The sequence below is a fragment of the Hippocampus guttulatus genome, chromosome 20 (genome assembly GCF_054856545.1).
Source record: "Hippocampus guttulatus isolate MCC_2025c chromosome 20, RoL_Hgut_1.0, whole genome shotgun sequence".
NCBI classification, from domain to species: domain Eukaryota; kingdom Metazoa; phylum Chordata; class Actinopteri; order Syngnathiformes; family Syngnathidae; genus Hippocampus; species Hippocampus guttulatus.
The window spans coordinates 3,406,210-3,430,066 of NC_141280.1; the positions used below are offsets into that span (position 1 = coordinate 3,406,210).

At 44.6% G+C, this 23,857-nt stretch overlaps 1 protein-coding gene across 1 annotated transcript in view; it reads right to left on the reverse strand.

Annotated features, from left to right (window-relative positions):
• Positions 1–23,857, reverse strand: part of lama2 (laminin, alpha 2) — a 95,437-nt gene that overhangs the window by 18,901 nt on the left and 52,679 nt on the right. The window contains exons 24-56 of the mRNA XM_086100502.1: positions 22,193–22,329; positions 21,956–22,087; positions 21,703–21,807; positions 21,479–21,622; positions 20,314–20,490; positions 20,037–20,222; positions 19,837–19,955; positions 19,620–19,737; positions 18,808–18,960; positions 17,148–17,272; positions 16,858–16,944; positions 16,559–16,752; positions 14,195–14,337; positions 13,910–14,008; positions 12,915–13,026; positions 11,279–11,441; positions 9,982–10,060; positions 9,781–9,912; positions 8,789–8,905; positions 8,528–8,691; positions 8,314–8,452; positions 7,468–7,570; positions 7,157–7,273; positions 6,309–6,491; positions 5,048–5,202; positions 4,829–4,972; positions 3,692–3,825; positions 2,660–2,819; positions 2,465–2,589; positions 1,911–2,073; positions 1,654–1,798; positions 1,424–1,562; positions 438–558 (exon numbers count right to left, since the gene is read on the reverse strand). Of these exons, the coding sequence (XP_085956628.1) occupies positions 438–558; positions 1,424–1,562; positions 1,654–1,798; positions 1,911–2,073; positions 2,465–2,589; positions 2,660–2,819; positions 3,692–3,825; positions 4,829–4,972; positions 5,048–5,202; positions 6,309–6,491; positions 7,157–7,273; positions 7,468–7,570; positions 8,314–8,452; positions 8,528–8,691; positions 8,789–8,905; positions 9,781–9,912; positions 9,982–10,060; positions 11,279–11,441; positions 12,915–13,026; positions 13,910–14,008; positions 14,195–14,337; positions 16,559–16,752; positions 16,858–16,944; positions 17,148–17,272; positions 18,808–18,960; positions 19,620–19,737; positions 19,837–19,955; positions 20,037–20,222; positions 20,314–20,490; positions 21,479–21,622; positions 21,703–21,807; positions 21,956–22,087; positions 22,193–22,329 (4,514 nt within the window). The remainder of the gene's footprint in view (positions 1–437; positions 559–1,423; positions 1,563–1,653; positions 1,799–1,910; positions 2,074–2,464; positions 2,590–2,659; positions 2,820–3,691; positions 3,826–4,828; positions 4,973–5,047; positions 5,203–6,308; positions 6,492–7,156; positions 7,274–7,467; positions 7,571–8,313; positions 8,453–8,527; positions 8,692–8,788; positions 8,906–9,780; positions 9,913–9,981; positions 10,061–11,278; positions 11,442–12,914; positions 13,027–13,909; positions 14,009–14,194; positions 14,338–16,558; positions 16,753–16,857; positions 16,945–17,147; positions 17,273–18,807; positions 18,961–19,619; positions 19,738–19,836; positions 19,956–20,036; positions 20,223–20,313; positions 20,491–21,478; positions 21,623–21,702; positions 21,808–21,955; positions 22,088–22,192; positions 22,330–23,857) is intronic.

Consider the following 23,857-nt stretch of genomic DNA (forward strand, 5'->3'; position numbering starts at 1 on the left):
ACTTATTTAAGTCACGTTATGATCGGCGCTCCAGCTAATGCAACATGAGTGACGTCCTAGCTGGAAAACAAAAAGATTGAAGGAAATGAGTGACTTCAAACCTTAAAGTCAATGGAAACATTTCCCTTTTTTTTTTTTTTTTTTTTTTTTTTTTAAAGAAATGACTGTGCTACTGATCCTAGAAATCAACTCTGTTCCAACACTGGACATGACTGAAGATTAATATTGGCGTCTACGTTAGGGGTAATGCAACTTGAAATCTGTCCTGGCAGATGGCCGACATTTGGACTCTTTTTTGTTCTTTCTCCTAATAAGCGATATGACCAAGTGCGCCAGATCCGACGTCGCATGAGGCGTCCTGATCATGACAACGTGGAACTGCAAGCTGATACTTCAGATGCAATATGGTTTTCGAGGGCAAGTGAGCACAGTCTTACCTCTACATTACATCCTTTGGTAACCCCGGTGTAATCAGAGCTACTGAGGAGATTATACGGAGTTCGGGATACTTCAATCTCCCGAAGGCAGCCGACATAGCGCTTCAGCATGACCTCCGGCCTAGAAAGATATTACAATCATCAGACTTTGCAATCTCTTAAAAGTCTCATGTAATAGGATCATGTCTTCATTATTGGAGCCTTGAACGCTTTTGGCAGCGTATGATCGGCGTCGACCTGATATCAGAGTGAGCATAATCTGAATGTGGCATTTGTCCTCGTTATGAAAAAATAGGATTCATGAGGTCTGCGCGTGCACCGTTTTTGGATTCAAGCCAAGTTGAGACTGACGCGAACATATTTCGTCCAACTCGTGCACCTTTTTGTCACTGCCATTGCACAATTTGGTGTTTGCTCTCCCATCCCCCCCTGGAACAAACCATAAAAACAATTCCTTTCGTATAAGAATTCAAAATATGACAAATGTCACAAACGAGACATTGTTGCTGCTGGAAGGACAAATGACACATCCGGGTGGAGAAAGGGCAGAAAAAAAAAGTGTTTTTTTTCCCCCCCAGTGGAAGAGCAACAGCCATTCGGGACAGACAAACACGCACACACACACAAACAAATTGTGGGCTAAATTGCAGTCCAGCATCAGTGTGGCCAGCCGCATGCAGAGAGTAATTTCCAGTCACATTTGGTGCTTAAAATGAACTTGTGTTGCTTTACCTGGATTTCATGCTGTTCAGAAAACACACACGACAATCGCATATTAGCACGCATTTCTCACCAACGAGGAATCCCTTTACATTTGGTCTTAGATTCGAGAGCTTAAACGAATGTTGAGGCATGAAAAAATATATATACTTTCTCCAAGTTAGTCTTTTTTTCTCATTGCAGTTATCTATTTCTGTCAGTGGCATGAACGCGCATTCTACTCTGAGGTTGCGGTGTAACCAAGCAAACCGACAGAAAGACGTTACCTGTAGTTTCCAATGGTAGGCAGACCTCCGAAATAAATGCTCTGCTTCTCCTTGAGGTTGAGCCCAGTGGCTGTCCCCAGAGATGTTGCCCCCATCTTCTCCTCGGCACTGGAGTCAATGTCCACGATGGTAACTGTGGCTGCACGAATAGTTGACAAGGGCTTAAGCAAAAGCAGCGCATTGGCATGCGTCTTTTGAGACGCAATCAATCAAACGCCGATGTTGTTTACCTTGCTTCTTGTTGCGAGACATGGTGAGGGATTTCCAGCGTCCGTCGTTTTGACGGTGAGCCGAGATGGCGCTGCCGACTCCCGAGCCCAGATCGAAGTTCATCTTCACTTTGCCTCCTGCCAGCTCCAAGGACATAAAGTCTTTCTAGAAGGGAGCAAAAGGTGGCGGGAAGATCCATTTCGGCGTGTAGAAAGACATTTGGGACATCTACAAATTAAAAGTGGTGTGTGTGTGTGGTAATACGCAGCCTGGCTACCATATCGTCAGTTGCCAGATACATGAGCAGTGCGTCGGAGGCGAATGTTCGGAACTTGAACGTGACACTGGAAACATTCGGGTTCCATCTTGTGGGTCGTCTCACGGCGGCGTATCCTTCGCCGTCCAGCTGGACAGTCCCTTCACCATTTGACGCCTGGGGGCTAAGAAACAGCAATAAAGAAAGAACGCAAATGTCTATGAAGTCATGTGTGAAGCAGTGGACGACTTTACACCCATCTGGTTTCCTGTCGAAAAGAAATCCTCAAAAAGTTCCTGCCCTTTATCAATTACAATCTTTGAAGCCAATCAGGCTACAGCAGAAACATCAAAGCACTTTTTCCACATTTAAACATTCACGACTTGGCAGTAACCAGCAGAAGGAGCAGCCAATTCAGCACTAACTAGTTTGCTGCTTAGGAAGTCAAAATCTGCTCTGCATCAATTACACGTTCAGTTTTTCAATTTCAATGTTCTTTTTTTTAACTGAGATTTGGCTAGATCAACGCATCAACGCAATACCAACATCATGTATTGATATCTGTCTCCGCATACCTGACGACGCATCCTTTACAGTCTCCCTGCCTGTCCCTGTAGTTCCAAAGTCCAATGGGTTTACCATCAAGGAAGGTTTCCCCCATGCAGCCCGTGAACGTCGTCGTCCTCACGGCATCCGCTTTCTAAAAGGGAAAAGGAGGACATTGACGACAACGCGAAAGGTAGGAAGTCGCCCAAATCGCAATAAGTTACCTTGATGGTGCCGAGTATCCCGCCCACAAACAGGTACGCGTTCTGGTCCACATCCAGGATGGTGTAGGTTACCGGCGAGTTGGCGCTGTTTGGGCTCGGCACGAAACCGGCCCTCGGACCTTCGAGGGGGTATACTAATATGGTCCCGTTCAATCCGTTACTGCAGACAGACAGAAATTAGGAAGTCATTTTATTTGCCGGCGCGCATTTCCTGCAGGGCGTTTATGACCACAAGTGTTCCGTCACATGAAATCAGCCTTTATGAACCGGCAGCGGGGAAAAGATGAATGAGAGAAAGTGATCGCGGAGACAGTTTTGCAGCAGGCGGGGACCTCTGAGATGTACGCTGAAATTGATCTGCCACCTTGAATTTGTTGTTTCATCGTGCCCAACAGTTGGGAAATGGAAAGTCAAAGAACCCCCCCAGCCCCCCGCCTCGCACAACTCTCTTTACTGAAAAAACGTGCATGGGCATGGTGGCCCTGGATGCTATGTAAGAGCCAGCGGCTGACAAGGATGCAAAAGGTTTGATTTCCCAAGCGAAACGTCTTCATTCCATTGGAAGAAATGATGTTCTCTAGTCGTTTAGGTTTTATTTAGGTTTCTGTTTCTGGCTGTTGTCGGGTCATTGAGTGCGTCATCGGGTCAATGACTTCTCATGTTCCCATAATCTTAGCACTCGCCTCATGTGCCTCGTTCACGTTTGAGTGTGTGATGTCGTCTAATTTGGATTTCTGCTCTTTAAATATATGCCTGTGCGTTGTCTTTCATCTAAAACCTGCATTTAATGATTCCGTGTTCCGATACATGCGACAAAAGCGTAACATGGCGGATTCATTGGTCGGTGATGTCTTTTGATGTTTGCTGGGATGTCTTCTGCATCGCTGCGTTGCAGATGAATAGTGACGCATACGTTGCTTTTTGAAAGGAATAATGACATTGTTTGTACTGCCGCGAAATTAACATCAAAAGAAAATAACGTGACGGTACGGCACGTGCCGGTCATCGAGTCGACGTCTGCGTAACTCTTACCGAGAAGCTTCTATTCTGTGCCAGTTCCCATCGTGGATGGTGAGATGGGGATACTCTACTCGTCCCACACCCGAACCCACGTCCCAAAGGAAATACACCTTGCCCTTGCGCATCTCCAGGGCCAAGAAATCAACCTGGAACACACAGTAGATTAAGCAGGCCATCACCTTTCTGCAATTCACAGACACAAAGACCCCTCCCTGCAAATAGCCCTCAGTTTGGAGTGAAATAGAACCAAAACACGCAAGTAAACTCTCGAGAGTTCATGACTTGAATGCACAGCTTGAGTCAGTGAAGTCGCAAGAACTCGAACACCAATGCCACTTTAAGCCGATTTTCTCCGTTTTGTATTTTCATTCATTTTGTTTTTATTATTACGGATGAACCGCGAAAAAAAAAAAGGGAATAAGAGGCTTTGGAGCATGTGCACTCATCTAGATGCTGCTGAAGAATAACACTCACTCAGCATTCTTATTCATGTAGCATTATGCACAGTTGGAGATTAGGGAGTCAAATTTGAAGACGCAGACACGTCCTCTTATTGTTGTCGTCCCTCCACCTCCCCCGGAGGAACGGCCATTCTTCATTAGCCCAGATCACAGAGCTGCGTCGTTGCTTCTCAGCCAGCATTACGCACTGTTAGTGAAATGTTGGAGGCGCGTGTGGACACGCACACACATGTGGCGTGCCTCTTCATGTGGAATCCTTCACTTATGAGAACTTTCAGTGACACGCGCTGAAGATTAAATGTTTTTTTTTTAATGCACAATGTGGAGCGCTCGTTGTTTGAGGTTTACTTTGACAGCAGAGTTCGTCAGCTTGAAGCCCCTCTTCTCAACTGATGCTTGACGTGAAGTGAGTTAAGTTGGTTTCACTGACACCACATTGCTGTCGTATCTCAAATTTTTATTTGGAAGTCAGAGGAGGAAAAAAAAATTTATCAGCCTGCTCTCAGCCTCAAGCGCATGTAACTTTTTGGTATTCCTATGATGTGTTAGGATGGATCATTCATTTGTTGCCAACTTGCAGTTTCAGCCTTTTCAAGCAATTTTTGAGGGAATTTTAAACTGTGATTGTGTGTACTCCCCCCCCCCCCCCCCCCTACACCTTCATCAGAGTTAAACCGTATATACTCACATATTTGGCTGAACCGAGGTAGAAGAGCAAATTATCAGGCGTGGTGGTTTTGACGTGAAGAATGATGGTGTTGTACCTGCCCTTCCTGATGTCAGGGCGGTAACTCCTCAGACAGTCGCCGCCGGACGACACAGACACTTTGATCTAAAAAGAAAGAAAAAGTCACATCGAAAGCGATTCCACGTGTGGTTTCGCGAAACCTTCTTCCGTGTTTCTTACCGAGTTGGCTTGTTTCCTGGCTTGGGTAATCAGTTCCTTGATCTGGGAGATGTTTCGTCTCAAGTTGTCCTCCAGCTTTTTGATCGGCTTCAGCTTCTCCAGGAGTCTATCAGCTTCGTCCTCTAAATCCTTCACTTTAGCGCCGGCCGCGTGGACTGATTAAAGAGACGGACGGGGTTGCAGAATCAGCGACGTCATCGCGTGCAAAAACTTTACTGCTGAGGGAGGCGGTGCGTGAACCAAGAGGGGGCCCGGGGGGTGGGAGGAGGGGGGCAGTATACCGAAAGCAGCTGAATCACTCAGTCATTGATTTAACAGAGAAAGGAGACGAGATGAAGAGCAAGAGAGGCAGAGGGAGGAAAAGGAAAGAGCCAATCAATTAGTGTAGCTCAGCTCAGCATTCAAAGAGAAGCTTGTCTAGACTATTTATTTGAATGGACACTGGAGAAAGGCAAAGCGAATAGAGTTCCATGCTTTGCAGTGTGCCGAGAGCTCATGCTGGAGCGGAGCTGAGGCATGATGATGATTAGGAGCAGATACTGTCACTTAATAGCTTGAGAAGACACCGAGACAAAAGATGGATGGTGCGCCAATACTCTTGTTCAACTCAAAAAAATGCAAATTGGGTTGGACTTTTTTTTGTTAGGCCTTCAGAAATCAGATTATGAAATGTAAAAGGGTATTGGGGCGCCATTGATAAGGGCTTATAATGAGGTAAAATAGATATACATACTTATAGCTGTGGGGGTAAAAGACAAACAAAGAGAAGAAAACAATTATTGTAGTCATGATTTAGCACAATTGTCACGGCGTAATCATAACTTTGAAGAGCATAATAGCAACATGCTTTTTGTGTTGTGCTATGGAATGGGTGTCAAACACAGCTCTTGTAAATAAAGATTTTTTTGAATACTAGAAATAGAGTGAGTCCATCAAAAAAAAAATCAAGACAAAGCTCAACTTAGAGCATGGTGATTGCAAAATCAAGTCCCATTTGTCACCATATGAGGAAAAAAAGAGAGAACTTTAGCATAAACCTTAATATTGGAGTTTTCGGGCTTACGTTCTAACACACGCGTGTTAAAAATGAAAAAAATGCCATACCAAAGGGGCAAAAAAAAAATCCAAACAGATGAAAATAAATCCATCTCAGCCTGTTCCACTTCCAAATATTGCTGACTTTTTTTTTTTTTTTTTAACAAAATTTCTAGGATCCAATGGAATTAGCTCAACATGTCACGAGGCAGTAGGTGATGCTCACTGTTTTTCTCCGGGTCCTGGATCATCTTGTTGGCGGCGCGGACCGTGTGGGCCAACTGGCTGAAGTTCTTCTGTATGCCGTTGACCTGAAGGTTCAAGGCCGCTAGGCGCTCCAGGACGTCGAGGGCTGTCGCGTTTGCCTCAGCGGCCACGGCCCTTGTTGCAATCAGCTTGGCGGCCGTGTCTGCCGGACGACAATGTTTACATTTGCAATCCACGCGGGCAAAAAGACACCAAGCCCGTACAGTACTGGTGTTAGATTGGAAATGATGCAAGACTGGCGCTGTGGATGGAGGTCCATGCACTCTCTCCATGTAACCTGATGACAAAACTGCTGTCCCTGAAAGGGTTAAAATATACCCAAAAAATAAACACATGCCAACCATTTCCAAATAGGACAATTGGTCATGTATTCTGAGTATTTTTTTTTTTTGCATAGTTTTAAAATAAAATGACCAGGAACCAAGAAAATGACAGTTCCATTTTATAAAATTTTAGATTTAAGGAAAATTCACAATTCAACCTCTATAAAGGTCCCCACCCCAAAAAATCATCTGCGCAGTTTGACGTTTTTATCTTATCATCTATTAATTATTTAACGTCTTAGTATTGGTTTTAATGTGCAGAAAAGGTTTTGGATTCACTCAGAGTGATCCGAACCTGAAAATGATCATAACCACGCGTTTGCAGTTCGAATGCCTTCCGGCAGTTTTATCGCACCATCATATCAAACGGGTAACCTCTGAACTTGTGTCAAGTCGAGCTTAGAGCTCATTGATTTCACTGTCACTTCAACTCGCGCACTCGCTCTCTCGCTCGCTCACACGCGGCGTATTTGTGCAGTCATACCATCGGGCATGGTGTCGAGTGTTGTCGCGGTTCCATTGATGGCTCTGAGCAGGTCTTTGGTTCTTTCTCGGGCGGATTTTACTCTGCCCTTCAGTCCGGACACACTCGCGGCATTGTCTGCAGTAGAAAAAGTCATCTTTTGGTTAGCGGCAGAGTTCAAATGGTTCTGAGAAGCTGTAGTGAGTCTTTAATGTGCTAGATGAGGAGGGAAAAGGGAGGCAAAACGAGCGACTAAATGGGGGCATTATATTAGAAGGACGTACATGACATGAGAAAATTCTCTATTTCTGCCTAATATTGCCACCCAATACCTTTGACATCATTATGGAGTTGCTTAGCGTGGTTGAGCAGCTTGAGACTCTTCTGAAGGGCACCTTGAGCTTCCTCCTTCACGGGGATCTCTGGGCCTAAAGCCTGCACGCGCACACGTGAAATAGAAAAATCAGTGACAAAGAACGCTTCAGGATTTGGCAGCCACTCATGAATTAAATAGCTTTCACCCGGCACACAAAGGTGAAGTCATCTGCATATCACCTTTTCTGCTGTCAGATTGACCACTTTGCATGGCTAAATGACATTCCCACAAAAAAGGGGTTCAAATGGCGGAAGGACCTCTTTACAATATTTCCACACCTCTGCCCTCTAATATTTCGGCCGCTTTTTACTCCTCCTTTGTCCTACGCCACTTATTGGCCAAGAGCAATGAACACCAAAGGAATGGAAAAAAAAGAAAAGAAAGACAAATTGAATGAAATTGAACCCAGTGGAGTAACACGAGTAATTTCTTCTCCATGTACGATGATATCATGACATATTTTCCATGTTTTTTTTCTTTTTGGCTCCTGTTGAAGAAGGTTTAGAAACTTGGTTGATGATGGGATGAGAACTTTGAAAATAACTGAAGGAATCAAATGTCAAATTGAGCTACTTCTTAACATGTTTACTCTTAATCGCAACTCTTTTTTTTGCAATTGCAAGAATGATTGAAAACAGTCGCCGTGACCGATGGAGAGCGCAAACTGCGCGCAGCTGCACAAACAAACCGCGATTGTTATGGAAGTGGATCCAAAGCAGGCGCGCTACGATGAACCCGATGTATCCGAGTACATTGCACGTGTTTTATTCCTGACATTCAACGTTGCGCGTGTACTTTTTACCATCGTCAGCGCTTCCGACGCAGTCTGCTTGGCCGCCTTCGCCTCTTTCTCTGCTTCTTCCACGTTTGCTTTAATGTTTGTGTAGGCTTTGAAGGCGGCCGTCGCATTGAAGGAGAGGTTCTTCGCTTCGGCCAAGATCCTGCGAGAAGAGCGGAAGAGTCAATTTCTCGTTTTTTTCCCCGGTGTATAATCCTGCATTGTGACCGCCGCTTACCCATCCAGAATGGTGGCGGATTCCTTCAGCTGTTGGGCGTGATCCTCGGCGGCGCGAACGCGATGGGCCAGGCCGCCGCCACTCAAACCGTCGGTCAGGTGCCGGACTTTGTCATCCAGCTGGTCGCTGAGAGGACCGAGTTCGTTTCTCATCTCCTCTGCATCCTACGAGCGTCACGCGATACTTAAGAGTCGGACTCCACACGTGTTACTCGCCGCGGAGCGTAAGACAATCTCCCGACGAGGTGCCCCGTTGTCGCACCTCTAAGTCTTTATTGATGTTGTCCGAAAGCTGGTTGGCGTCATCCAGGAGGTTTTCCGCATCCCCGATGACCTTTTGCGCTTCTCGTTTCACCCCGAGGACTGCGGCATGCCTCCCCTTTAAAAACAGAGCAGCGGCAAAGACCTCTGTGTCGGCTACTCGGCATCCAAGTAATAACACAAATGAGACCAATATTAATGGAAATAACGATGACCTTCTCTCACAAACGTACGAACCCGTGCAAACCTGTTTGCTTCAACGCGAAGCTGTCATTATGTCGAATGAAAGGCAGCAAATGGACACCGGTTATTTGCACCATTTGCAATCAAGTGAAAGTGCATTGAATTGCTGGGATTGTTACCATGCCTTATTGACACAAAGATTAGAACGAGACATTTGTTGCAAATAAATAGTTATGAAAATGAAATGGGGGGGGGGGGGCGGGGCCAAAGCGGATCACTTCCCTCAATTTCTCAGCATGCATCGTTTTGCACATTTGATATTCAATCCTTGAGTGATGAAAAAGCATACACACGACCATATTTTACAAAAAAAACGAAAAAGAGTTCTTTGAGTACCCTCAGCGCGAATAATGTGGAGAGCTCCTTCAGTAATCCCACTTCAGAGGTGGAAAATGAATTCAACGCGATTATCTATTTGAAGCATATTACGGGGTCATTTTCTCTCTTCATGACACAGTGAGTTCGGGAAACACGATGTAAATATAAAATCCAACTTTACAAAGTGGTACTTTTGGAAATCCAAATTCTTTCCATTATATACGTTGACAATCTGCCAGTTGCTGAGGAATTAATTACGGTACATCAACGACATTGGCAGACCGGCCAGGACACCTCACGTTGTTCCAGTCTTTGCTACGAAGATGGAGAATTTGAAGAAAATCTGAGTGTCAGTGATGAGGCACGCCACTGCGCAAAATTTCTTGGGGGTTCACCCCGCCCCCGTCAAACACATTTTCAAGAACCATGTACCTCCAAGAATGTGAGGTTGGCTTGGTTGTGTCCAGCCAGCAAGCCCGCCTGCCTGGTCTTCTCGCGGGCGGAGTGAAGAAGTTCTTGAGCCTCCTGAAGTTTGCCCTCGTGGTCTGACATCTTGTCTTTTATCTAGGAAGGTAAAAAAAAAAAAAAAAATCAATACATGAACAAATATCATTGAGTTCAGTATGCGAGTACCTCCGCTTTTAGGTCTTCTGTGGCCTGGTGAGGATTCCCAAACATCCTCTTCACTTTTTGGAACAACTCTTCTGCTAAACTGGGAGCATCACAATTATTCGGATTATTTATTTTGAAGATGTTATAGTTGACAGTTGCGTCACAGCCGAGGTCATCTGCCTGCGATCGGCGCACGACGTTAGCATACCTCCCGGTGACTCACGAGATGACGTTTTGAAAACCAAACTTTCTCACCTTTGTAAAGGGAGTTTTGCGAACATTTGTGTGTTTACCGCAGAGGCGCTGAACGCATGATTAGCATTAAGCGAGACGAGAAGAATCTAGCTCTCCCCAGTTGATGCCACTCAAAGGATTTTGCGCAGTTCTGGCAGATACGGGCAAGGTAATTATTGGACTTGGTGTAACATTAATGAAGTCTATGGGGGGGACGGTAAGATGAAAACAAGAGTTAAAATAAATATGCACTCTAAATGCTCACAGTGATTGTTTACAACGTTTGACAGTGACTATATAATGTTCGTAGAAAACATTTGCTGCTAAGTTTTCCGGCATTTGTCGAAATATGTTTCATTGGCTGTTTTGGTTTGAACTCTGTGCAGGGTTCAGTCTCAAAGACAAGAAGAGTGGCGAGGGCGATTTATCTTTAGCCCGCTTTTCCCGATACCGCGTCCATCTTTTAGTCTTTCCTGCATTCACCCTCCTCCTCTCGTATCTCCGCATCGTTATGTCTCGCGTCTCCCCCCCCGGAGGCCATAGTTTTAATTAACTTATCGACCTCGTCAACATTTAATGCGCTAAAGAGATAAAGCGAGAGAGGAGGACGGGGGGGGGGGGGGGTAGAGTAGATTACGGATCGAAAAACCTCCAGAAAGACTTCATCAGCACAATGTTGTTTCCGGCTTCTTGCGAGTGCGTTGTCGCAGTGCGGGATGCGCTCGCTTGGATGATGTGCAGACACTCCATCCTACTTTTGAGTTTGTTTCGGTGGTTTTATACGGATTGTAAATGAAAGCAATAATAAACAGCGGGAGAGAGACCGTGCCTTGAATGAAGAGCCTTCAAGTCACTGCCACGGTATATTGGCCTGTAATACGGATAACGGCAATCTTTTTTTTTTTTTTTTTTTTCATTGCCGCGGTAGCACCAAATCACTTACTATGGCGGTCTATCAGAAAAGACTGGGCAGAGCATTTCTATTTTGGGTTAGCACTAGCGTCTTAATGTATGGAAAAAACCCCAAACCTGATTTAAATAAGTTGCAAATGAATATATTGTGTGTGTGTGTGTGCATTCCTACTCCATCTCCTCCTCAGCAATGAGGCGCTTCCCTCCCAGCTGACGTTTCCTCATCTCAGCTAACATGGCCTGAATCTCGTCCTTCATCTCCTTCAAACTTTTTTCCGGCGTTCCGTCTTTGCGCGACAGCATCCGGTTCAACTCGTCAGCTTTGGACTGGAGGTCTGGACACCAAAATGAGAAATATTTGCTCCGGGTTGCAGCTTTTACGCCGTAAGCTTCAGCCACAATCGAAAAAAAAAAATTAGATATATATACGGTAGATATAGAAAGTGAATGGGGCGATGCATGAGAACTTTGGAGATGCAAAATTTGACAAATATCAAGATAAAAGCAAGAAAGCTATTTGAGAACGCCATATTTGCATTTCTCTCGTGGAATGAAAGTCAATGACATGCAAACGTACTCGGTGATAAATCCACTCAATGAGGATTGATTGAAACCATTAAAAAAATTCTTAGGATGATAATGAGGCATACATAACAATTTTTTCCCTACGTTCGAAACAAATGACTTAATGGATGCGATTGTGCGATTGTGCGTGCCAGTCGTCCATGACGTCTCTAAAATCGATCTGATTAAAGCAAGTTGAAACTTCACACCAGTGAATTTTTTTTTTTTTTTGAGTGGGTGTGCATGGTCGCAGCGATGCGGCCTTTCTTCTCATCTGAAATGTAAACATGATGTGTGATTACAGCCGAGACACAAGCAAAGCCATCACGCTAATGAACAGCTGCGGCGTATGTGTGTGCACGCGTGTGCCACCGAGTCGGCATGTCACAGCCGGATAATTACATGCTGGGATTTAAAAGCCAATTAAACACTTAAAACGTGAACGGAATCATATGATGGTACACAGTAAACACACACACGCACACACACATTCAGTGAGCGTGTACAGTATTCCCTTGCCTTATTGAGAAGTGTGTGTGCATATGAAGTTGTATTATTCGTGCACTTCTGCATCGGTTTATGCACGATGCTTTAGAGTAGTGTGTGTGCGTGTGTGTGTTTGATAGCCACTAATTATGTCCCTAATTGCTACTCTCAATCATCCTCTGAGAACCAACTCACACTTCACACATTCACGCACAGCCGTAATCACGCGATGATCAGGCCCTGAGCCAGATCTTGCAGCAGCAACGAGAAGCCTAAAGTTTCATCACTTTCATTGCACTCCAGACAACACAACTTTTTTTTCTTCTTTTTTAAAGAAATGAGTTAGAAATACAGCCATCTCTACCGTGCGATCCCCGTTTCTCTGTTGTTTGACGACCGACTGGCTGGCTGGCCACGAAAAACAAGATTTCTGGCGATGGAGCGACATCCCCTATGTCTCCCAAACACGTAAAACAAACGGCTTTCCAAAAGCTGCAATGGCGCGGAGTTGCGCGTATCGCTGCCTGATGAAGCTCCTCGGGCAAATTGGCCTCGTGTGACAACAAAAGTGATTGAGAAAGGATGTGAGAGGTCAGTGTGTAGCTAGCTGCACACACTAGCTGCGTTCTACTTGTTGGTGCTGGGGTACCTCATGAACGTACCGCATAATAGAGCCCAATATGGAGACAGCAGAGTGAAAAACACAAGTCAGCAGAAGACAGAATGAACGCAAGCAAGGTGGTGTCGATTGGCGCTACCTTGAGCTCCCAGCAGCGCGTCCCTGACGAACTTCTCCAGGACCTCGGCTCGCTTTTCAATTCTGTTGGCATCATCTTCCACTTGTTCTCCATCAGCAGACACCTTAGTTGCCTACACAAAAGACATGCACCCAACACACACACACACACACACACACGCAAGCATGTTAAATAAATAAGCAGGTTGTTCCCTTCCCCTGATAAATGAACAATGATCGGAGGATCATCAATATTTTAGTTTGTTACCTTCGTTTGTGTGATTATTGTCTACTTCCACACTGTCATGTGTCAGTACTACATACTACACATGAATTATGTACAACAAAACAAGCTCATCCGCCGAGATTCATACACAATCACACAAAATATTTCAGGAAGAAATGAATCACCGGCGCACACGCACAGAGTATGTCATTATTGATATTCAACAGGACCACACCCTGTCATCCATCAAGTGTGTGACTGAGCGTGCGGCTGAACGCCCGGTTGTGCACAAGTCACTAAGAATGTGCTGCTTGACAGCATAATTGTATATTTAAATGCATTTGCTATCCTGGTGAGCTCGTTTGACCTCTCTGACACTTCAACATCCAGATTTCACATTGAGAAACGTTTAACAAGAGCACACGCAGAATACGGGCCGATGCAATCCAAACTGGTTTGAACTTATGCTCGCGGGTACTTGCGGTAGAACCGTGAGGCCCGAATTAGTATTTGTTCCACTATTTTGATCTCACGTCAATCAACAAGCCGTAACCTTGCAGGGCGCTTTCGTGCTGAGCGCCTCGGCCTGCTGTATAAGCCTTCAGACTTGTTTATCTACAGATTCTTTGCACATACGGCGAGCAAGTGGCTGAAACTATATTATCGCTCCGTGCCAAAGCTTGTTCGCTCCATCCCGTGATGGTGAGATAGAGACAAAGGGAACAACAGGAAGGCACACTAGCGACAAAGCAGGACTCAAGTTGGGCCGAAAGCGACAAAGGCGAGCGCACCCTGCTGTGTAGTTGGTCCATCTCGACAACCAGCGATCCCAAGTTGGAGTCGGCCAGCTGGAGTAATCTCTCCGGAGCTTTCTGAGGTGACAGCGTGTGCTGCAGGAGAGAAAGAGAATAACATGAAGGCACAAAAGACAGATGATGTCTGACACATTTTGGCTCAGGGCTTAAGACTTTTCAACCTCGCAGCTCCGGGAAGTTGCAAGTGGATTGCATCCTCATATTTGTGTCTTATTTTTATTCCGAGTGGCGTGAAAGTCCGCAGGGTCAAAGTTGTCGTACCTTGAGTTCTTCGGTCATGTTTTCAAAGCGGTACAGGATCTTGTAAGGTGGCGGCAGGGGCGTGGTCAGCGTGATGTCGGTGACGATGCGATACAGGCGGTCCATGTCGGTGATCAGCAGACCTGTGCACTCGTCGTCGCACGCTGTACACATAACGGAGGGATTTAATGGTTGGCCCGAGCGTAAACAGCAAAAGGTTAAAAATGTCATGTCAAGAGATCAGGAAGATGCAGAAAACAAACAAAAAAAAATTTGCTGATGAATGTATTGTGTGAAGCTTTGTGAAAACCATATCCGGTGTACGTTCTTGGAATTTTTGCTCAATATTGATTTATTTATTTTTGCCTTCTAGTCGTTATTGCTGAAAGAAAACTAAATGCAATGTGCCTGCATGGCTTGTCAAAAATTTCATCAACATCCTATTTTTTTTTTCTCCTCAATGTGTTGAATTTTGCTTGTTTTTATGGCTGACACAGGCATAACCTTTAGGGACCGACCATGAGAGTATCAATTGAACACCTCAGCGTGTGAGAGCGCACAGCGCAGGGAGCTAAGCGCACCTGTTATGAGCACATACTGCAGGCTGAGAATACACATAAATTGCGCATCAGGGGACCCATTCAGACACATGCAGAGCACAATGTGTGCACTTGCGTACTGTTTGAGGTTTTTCTTGCCTCTCTGCAGCCAGGGGCTGATTTATGGCTGAAATTAAAATTTCTGACAGAGGGGATCTAAGATAAATTAAAGAGAAACACTTTCTACTCTATCAATCTATGACATAACCAGAGCGTGCGGCAACACACACACACACACACACACACACACACACACACACACACACACACGCCCATGCACACAAAAGCAAACAGAGAAAAAAAAATCTCCAACCAATTAAAATAAATACAACCAATCCCTCTTTTAATAAGATGAGTGTAAAGACTAGAAAATCCCTGTCAATGTGTTATGCAAAGGCACACTATTTAAATGTTTACGGATCACTATACTCAGCACAAAAAAGTCATCTTTTAATGATCACATCTGTTATTAAATGAACACACGCAATATTGAATAACAAAGTATGATGTAGAGTAATGAATAATGAGAGGTTTATGTTCGCTTTTCACCGAAAACATGCTGCTCACTGCAAAACGCGCATGACATGCAAGTGCGCAGCACAACAGGGGAATCATCCGTTACCTTAATGTGAGCTGTTTGTTTTGGATGGCAGATACAAATGTTGTCATTTATATTTCTGAAAGTCAATCTGCAGTCAAATCCAATGTGGTTGGACACTTTTTTTTTTTTAAATGGGAAAAATTAAATATTTGTAGTGCAGCAGTATGAGTCTGCAGGCTGTGAAAGGTTTTTCAAATTGTGTTCTAGATACAAGTGACACGGTAAAAGTATTATGTTGAGAGTCTACCAGGTCGAAACTGTTAGCAAGTCTCCATGGCTCAGAATCACAAAGCGGAGGGCTCGGCTAGCGAGGAACAAGCAAACCCCACCCTTGATCCATGCGACCCATCAGGACTTATTATGGTTGGGGGTGGCGGGAAACAGGACAGTCAGTTTGGTGAGGGCTGCACTGGCGCAATTGCACAGCTAAAGCACGAACACACGCTTGGCACCTGGACGCGTAGCGCAATCACCTCTGCAACCGGCTAACAGCAATTTCTTATCAGCATCTGTCTTTCAAAGTTCTTTCTATACTCTCTCTCTCTCACACACACACACACACACACACACACACACACACACACACACACACACACACACACGCATGCACACACACCAAGACAAGCTAATGGAACTAAATTGGCCCCACCATTATGATCATATTAAGTTTAAATTAGCACCAAATGACATTGAAATTATTGCCTAAATGACTGAAATTTCAATTCTGATGCAGGCCCCTCCGTCTCCCACGGCAACCGGTGAAAGCTGCTCATTTGCACTAGCTCGGCTAAATAAAGTAAAATGGCAAGATCAGGTGAACGCGCTGGGCTCTCGGCGGCTGCGGAGAAACGATTGGAGGAGAAAGAAAAAAAAAACGAGAGCTGAGGGAAGACGCCTGTGGGCAAAGATTGCAGTTTCTGTTACTGGAAAGCATCCAACGAGAACTACATGATGATTTTGGTTTTCATAAATTAGCTTTAGATATTTTCATTGATTTTAATTACATGTCAAATAAAGTTATATAAAATTATCCCAAGGACATGTTTCACCAGACAACATGAAAAAACCTTCAAAAAATATAATAATTCTACACAAGCATGCTTTTTCTGATATATTAAAAAAAGGCGCTTGATAAATAGCACACAAAGAACATGAGTGTATCAAATGCTGTGCGTTAGTCCTTACAGATGATCCCAGACGGTCCACACACATGCCTTTCCATGCACCGGTCACAAGACCTCCCCGAGGCCCCGAACGTGCACTGGCATTGGCCAGTGACAGGGTCACATGGTTCGGGCAACGCTCCCCACGGGGAACACTTACACTCCTCGCATCGCCCACCAGGTATCTGAGGGTTACCATAGTAACCGGTGGAACACCTGGATGGGGAAGGAAAATGGTGAGTTTCCATCATTTAAAAAAAATGTTTTTTTTGCAACGTATGTCACAAAAAAAATCGTAAACATGGTCAAGTTGCTTCTGACCTTTCACAATATTTCCCCTCATATGCCTCAGGACAGGCTGTGCAACGGTAGTCATCATAGCCTTCGGTGACGCAGAATGGACTAAAACTGGACACACAAAAAGAGTTCCGTTCATATAGCAATATGGGACAATGGCAAAGCACATTAAACGCCCACTGAATTTCCTGAAATAGTAGAACAAGGCTCTGAATGAATAAGTGCAGATGAATTTTTTTTTTTTAATGTTACCATTTTTTGGGTGAGGAAAAGAGAGGCATTAACTTCAGTAGAAACAAACGGACAACACGTACTTGTTCCCGGGATTAGTAAGGGGGCAGGCGCAAGGTTTGCAGTCGTCGCGGAATCCTCGGACCACGCCGTAGAATCCCGGAGCGCAGCGCTCGCAGTGATCCCCCTCTGTGTTGTCTTGACAGTTCTTTGCAGCGCGCACACACACACACACACACACACACAAACATAACTTAGCCCATTCTTGTGGAAGAAAAGAAACGTTAGAATTGCGATTGAAGCGTGACGCCTAGCAATGAAAAGGCAGTTTGTGTGTGAGGACATGCTCAAACTCCGTCAAACCAAGTTATCAAATGTCGATCCGTTTGAATGATGGTTGTAAATGTGTTTGATGAGGCTTAATTTTCAGCAGGAATCCTGTTCAATTAAAGTAGTTACTCAGATATTCACATTTCAGACGACGCAATTTTTTTCAACCCTTGATGCACATTTGCAAAACGAAATAAATCGACAATGTTCACATCTGCTTTGATAGCACATTTCAGACCATCTTGTCATATTTATGAGACTGACAATACTCTGCGCATGTCCCTCGACTGTCCACTGTAGAAGCAGCTGCCTAAGCAGTGAAAGAAAAATAATTTCTTTTCAGCCCATTTCAAGGCCGCCTTGCATTTATTTATTTTTTTTAAGTGAGGCAGGTTGTTGTTGTTGCCTGTCCTGCATGTCACACAACGGTCCAAATAGCTTCTATTCAAGCACAGGTGAATTATGCTGTTACAAGTTCATTCGCCGTCCTTGTCAGAATAGTCACAATGAACACACGCATACAATGAGGATTGAATATACACAGAATCCCTTTTTCGATGTGTGGGTGTAGTTTCCAGACATTGCAACGTGACAGACATGGATGTGTTGCTAATATTTGGGTTCTCGGATTGAGCGATGTAAGAGGAGCATTATTGTCCCCCCGCAGGGTCATGACTTGTGTTGTTAAAATGAGTCCTTTCAATCAGCTGCAACAGGAAGTTGCATTTCCATTAACTTCCTGCGTTCCTCGTTACTGCTAATTACCCCAGAAACAAACTCATTTAGGGTTTTCAATTTGGCTCGCTCGGTTAGAAAATTCTAATGACGCCGTTACCGAAGGCGCAATGAACACGGGCAAGGAAGGCAGAAATGGCTGCGAGGCAGAGCTGAGGTAGGAAGAAAACAAGGCGAAAGGGAATGTAAAAAGAAGCGAGGCAATTGACTTCAAAACAAAATGAACAAAAAAGAGAGAGAGTGGATTGAGTGCTCGGAAGCAAGGATTCCGACACTCTTTACTCTTCAATTTATATGGACTTCTTCATGATGATCATTACCTTTCTTCTCATATTAGCTGAGATAAATCACATGGTTCTACCGCCTTACAAAAAGCCACGCGTATTACAAAGTATAATACTTCAATCATATTTGAAGAGGTGAGATTTTCTACAATCTGGAGGGTGAAACAACAATCTGCGCCAGGACTCTTCTGGACTGTGAAATTCACATTCCCACTTGAAGTCCCTTTGGGCCCCGATCAAGAGCGACAGAATGACATGAAATATGAATAAGCCAGTTTGTGTTCATTACAGCGAGACTAATTAAACTTCTTTCCTTAGACTCACCTTAATCTCTCTTCCAGCTTCGAGCCCAAAGGTGTCTCTCTCACACACACACACACCTGGCACAAGTTACCTGGCATATGGAGGAGTCAGGGTCACAGGTGGTCGAGTGGCCGCTGCACTGGCACTGAACACAGCTGCCCATGCCCGCAGCAGTGGGGACTCTGGAGGCCGGAGCAGATGCGTGCGAGCCGCCGCGAAGGCGGTAGAAACCTGCTGCGCACTCCTGCATCGGCACAGACAGAAGGACATTCAAAAACAGAGAGACCAAAAGACATGAGTCAAGACTGAATGAAGCAGGCGAGGTACGAGGACGTTGCGGCGCGTCAGATCTTTTTTTTTGTGTGTGTGTGTGTGTGTGAACATGTATTCCCACGGTCATAATGAAATATGAACGCTAATGCAAGTCGCAGAGAGCGAAGACAACACTACTCATGGGCTCATAATTATCCTAAATTGCTATTTCTCAAGGCGACCGTTGACCTCGGCTTTCACACATGAAGCCAATTAAGGGTTATTCCCCCTTGGTGACTTTGGAACACACAATAGCGCGCGCGCACAGATATGCAAGGTAACTCTCCATCCCCGTGTGTTGAGCAATAATTAATGAAGGCCTTTTAAAGAGCCATCTGCTCCCTCGGCTTGCGCTAAACGCCCATTTTCAAAATACTTTCAGAACAACGGCAGCGATCAACCGGGCGCACATCTGCCGGCAAAGCACCTCGACAAAAGTTTGAAGTTGAACTACGCTTGGTGATGTGACTTCCAGTTGCCACCATTCAGGTTCGTCACATAGTAAAGACAAAATAATAAATAAACTTCAGAATGCAATGCTTGCATACTGAAGTTCGGTATTGATGTGTGGTGAGTTGGTTGTGGACGCACCTCACAAGACAGTCCAGAGTATCCAACTGGACAGTCGCATTTTTCTATTTGGTAGGCTTTCTCGTTCTCCCTGTTGGGAATACCTGCTTCTGCCACAGTGAGACTTATCTCTGAAATACTGCAATGGCCACAAAATTAAAAAAACACAAATGCATACTTCTTTAGTTTGGATACGTCAGATACATTTTCACATTAAGATTGACTGTGCGTGTTTTACCGGCTGTGTCTCATCTGGTTGCCATGTGACGCCTTGATGAGGACGTAGTCCACATAGAACAAAACATCCATGAAATCCCGCCGCGTCATTGGCCGTCCGTCCGCGTGCCTCCACTCATGCTGGAGACAGAAACAAAACAAGAGTTAAATACAACAAATATCGAACACCAGCGCCTTTGAATCCCCATAGCCTGAACAGACCTCCGTCACGTCAATCTCGTGCCGTGTGAGCTGACCAATCTGGAGTCCCGCTACTTGGCGTGTCATTACGATGTTGTGGTTAGCTCCGCCCTTAATGATGACCTGGGGCTCATACGAGGAGGGCCCAGTTTCGTCTCTGGCCTCATAGTACACGGCATACTTCAACTTCCCACCGTATGCTGTGATCTAATGGGAACATGTTGGTGGGGGGGGGGGGGGGGGTTTGATCACTGACCATATCACCACAGAACTAGAAAATTACAGGCACGATTCTTACCATGGAGCCTCGGAACTGTTGCGGTAGTTTCCAGTAATATGGCTCAGAAAGAACTGCGGTGACGAGCTCGGAGTGTGCGAGGATCTCCGGGTGTTGGAAGCTTACTCCTGTTTTGGTCTCAACAATGCTGCTTTTATCCACCAGGGGAAGCACCGTCTGCTCTGGCCTCAGCGTTAGCTGCAATGCAAACCGTACGGCGGAGGTGGGGGGGGGGGGGGGGGTGTCTTGGTGCACACTTTGACTGTATAAACCAGTTGACGATAGCCATGAAAAAAAAAAAAACTGCAATTGGCTATATCAAAACAACTGCAATGTATGCATCATCAGAAAAGGAAAATAGCATTTATAGACAGTTGACAAAATATTTTGGTGGAAGTGTAAATTTACTCTTCATGGGTGGGCAGACACTTAAAAAAAAGTTCAGTTTTTCATTGCATCAATTAAAACTTTTGTAGAAACCCTGAATAAAAAATTAAAAAAAAACTAAAAACTGGCTGACCGCCCATCAAAATGGATTCAGTGCAGTGAAATGTTCATTCACTACAAGATTACAAGAAGTAAGAGTCTGAATTACTAAAGTGTTCTTATGGTGTAAACTGTTAATAATTATAATCACGTTATAGGTAGCATCAATTATTTGCAGAAATTTGCTATTCACGGCCGGGCTCGGTCTCTATCCGCTGGGAATAGCAGACAGAGTCCGCTGTAAACCATGAAAGCGTTTCCAAGTGTTGTTACTGTTGGACTATTGCCGTCTGATGTGTGAATAATATTTGAGTTATTATCAACAGCCTGAAGTAAATTAAAGTGCTTTTCATCCTCCCCGTCTCCCATTTTATTTGTTTTCATTTCAGAGTTCCGCGAATGATATCAGGGCTTCATTATTGACTGTGGGATGCGGTTGAGTGGAGCGATTTCAAAAATAGATTCATCCGATGCCGCTCAGACTTTTTTTTTTTTCTATATCCCTGAAGTCTTAAAGTGTTGATATGAGGCTCTCGGGGAGATTGTATTTGGTTGGGAAGACAGGATGTGAACTCTATTAAGCTTCTATACTGTAGCTCAGACGGACACTACGGGCTGCAGAGTTGTTGTTTTTTTGTAGTTGAATAAATGAATGTGAAACCAAGTGGTGTGTATGTCAACAAAGAGAGTGTCTACTCACCCACATCCTGACCAGTCCTTGCGACTCAGTGCAGGAGTGTGTCAGGCCGTAACAGTAACAGTTGCTGCAGCCCAGCGGATTTTGCAGCGACAATCCGAAAGTGTTGGGCTTGCAACGGTCGCAGTTGTGTCCCATTACATTTTCCTGAAAGAACGAATAAAAGACATGCACAGATTGATGGTAATTTATGTCAAGTTACTTACAAAAATAAAAACGAAATGAACCTTGCAGCCGCACTTCCCAGTTCGATCGGCGCAGGCACAAATTCCTCGCTCAAAGTCACAAGTCTCACTTTCCGATCCGGAGATGTTACACTCGCATGAGGTGCACTGTCGGGAAGGTCACAAAGACTCAAGACGGGGCCTCGAATGAAAATACCGCTTTTATTTTCATGACAATAGCCGGACACAAATTCAAGAATCGGCTTTGTCCGTACGATGAGAGCATAGGTTCGCGTTGAGAGTTCATATCGTTTACCTGAGGAAAGTCTCTGTAGCCCAGCTGACATTCGTTGCATTTCTCTCCTCTGAAGGAGTCATGGCAACGGCAGCAGCCCGTGTTGACGTTACACTGCTGCGTCACCGAACCCACCGCACTACAGCCGCACTCCTGTGGGGAATCACATCTTTATTCAAATGGAGTCAAACTTAAAAGTTGATGGCACAGTATGTTTCCAAATTGATTTTCCAAATGACCATATGGCGGTCATGTTACCTTGCATCCGGTCACGATATCGTGGCCCCAGTGGTTGGGGGCGCAGCGGTCGCACCTCTCGCCAAGCGTGTTTGGAGGACAGATACACTGTCCTGTGTTGGCGTCACAATTATTGCCCACGTGGCTGCAGTCACATGCTGCGACAGAGCCAGGGAGAAATGTCAGTTCCCCAAGCGTTTTAATAAGGAGTCATTCTTTGAACATTTTGTGTTGTTTGTATTTCATCGTTTAGATCACTAATGCAGGTTGAGAACCTTCTGAGAACCTTCCAAGGAGCTGATTTAAAAATGTCGAACGGTGTCTTTCAATTTCACAATTTCCGGAGCCTCTTTATGTATTGTACACAAGGACAATTACGTTCCATTCAATTAAATTCCAATATATTTAATGAAATGCAAATTATTATACATGCACCTGCTTCATGTGTACCAACCATCACTGTTTCATTTCAAATATTTTCCTCTAAAGATATGACATTCCAGTAGCCCGGAGGCTATTTAACTTCTAACTTGTCTCGCGGTTAAATGAGCCGTGACATTAAAGAAACACAAATATCATATTCATCCCCAAAACTTTAAAGATGAGCCAAAGCAAATAAATCCTAAGCTTATCATTTTGTCATGACGGCGTGACTGAGCTGGCTGTGATTGTTGCCGCTTGTTCTTGGCTGTCAATTGCGCTTGGCATCCTTTGACATCTTGCAAAAGCAGACATGGAGGGGGGAAGGGGGGGGGGGGAGCGCTATTCATAGTCGCCGCTCTTAATCCAAGTTTGCGACACCTGCTCCCCACGGTGCCGAACATTTGGAGTGGATGATTCAAACATTTGAGCATCTCCAACCTAAACATGACCAATCTCTGAAGGCCGCGGGCTTGAAATAGATACCTTGAGGCATTTGGCACCAACATGGGCACTGAAGTAGCTTATTTGGACAATTAGCCCTCTATCGTGTTTTGCTTTTCAGAACACACCTACCTGCACAGATATTTTTAAGAGCTTTTTATCAGATGAAAAGTATTGTGACATACTGTAGTTGCCCATAAAGTACTGTACAGTATTAAACAATGTGTTCACAAAGTGAGGGAGAGGTAACGTTCTATCTACATGGCATCCGATAAAAATCTACATTTGAATTTGTCCGAGAAACTGTTTACGCGTTTGAGTGGGTGCTGCTGTTTTGCCAAACAACATATTTCCAATGGGCTCATCCATCTATTATCTGAACTGCTTTACCCCGACGAAGGTCGTTATCTCTGTGAATAATAGTGGACGAAAACGGGTTATTAGTTACAAGCCGGGATTATATATATATATATTTTTTTTTTCTGGAGGAAAAAGGTGGCCTTGTATTGGGGTAAAAGCATTTGAAATGGACAAGGTCTCTAACTGAATGTCAGTATATGTGTAATTTAAATAAAGGTAGCATGTTTTATTCCGCTTTACCATGAAGCATTTTACACGCCGAGCCATTCATTTTGACAGTCACAGCAGCATCAACACAGCGGCCAACCTTCATCATTATGTTTTTATAAAACCAAGTGCCGACAACCTTGGATATTTCAAAACGACATTTTGTGAGGACAATTGACAACGAAGGTTTCGTTTCACTGAACCAAGGTCAAAATTGTGAATGTGCAATTAAAACCTGAATTCAGTCGATTTGAA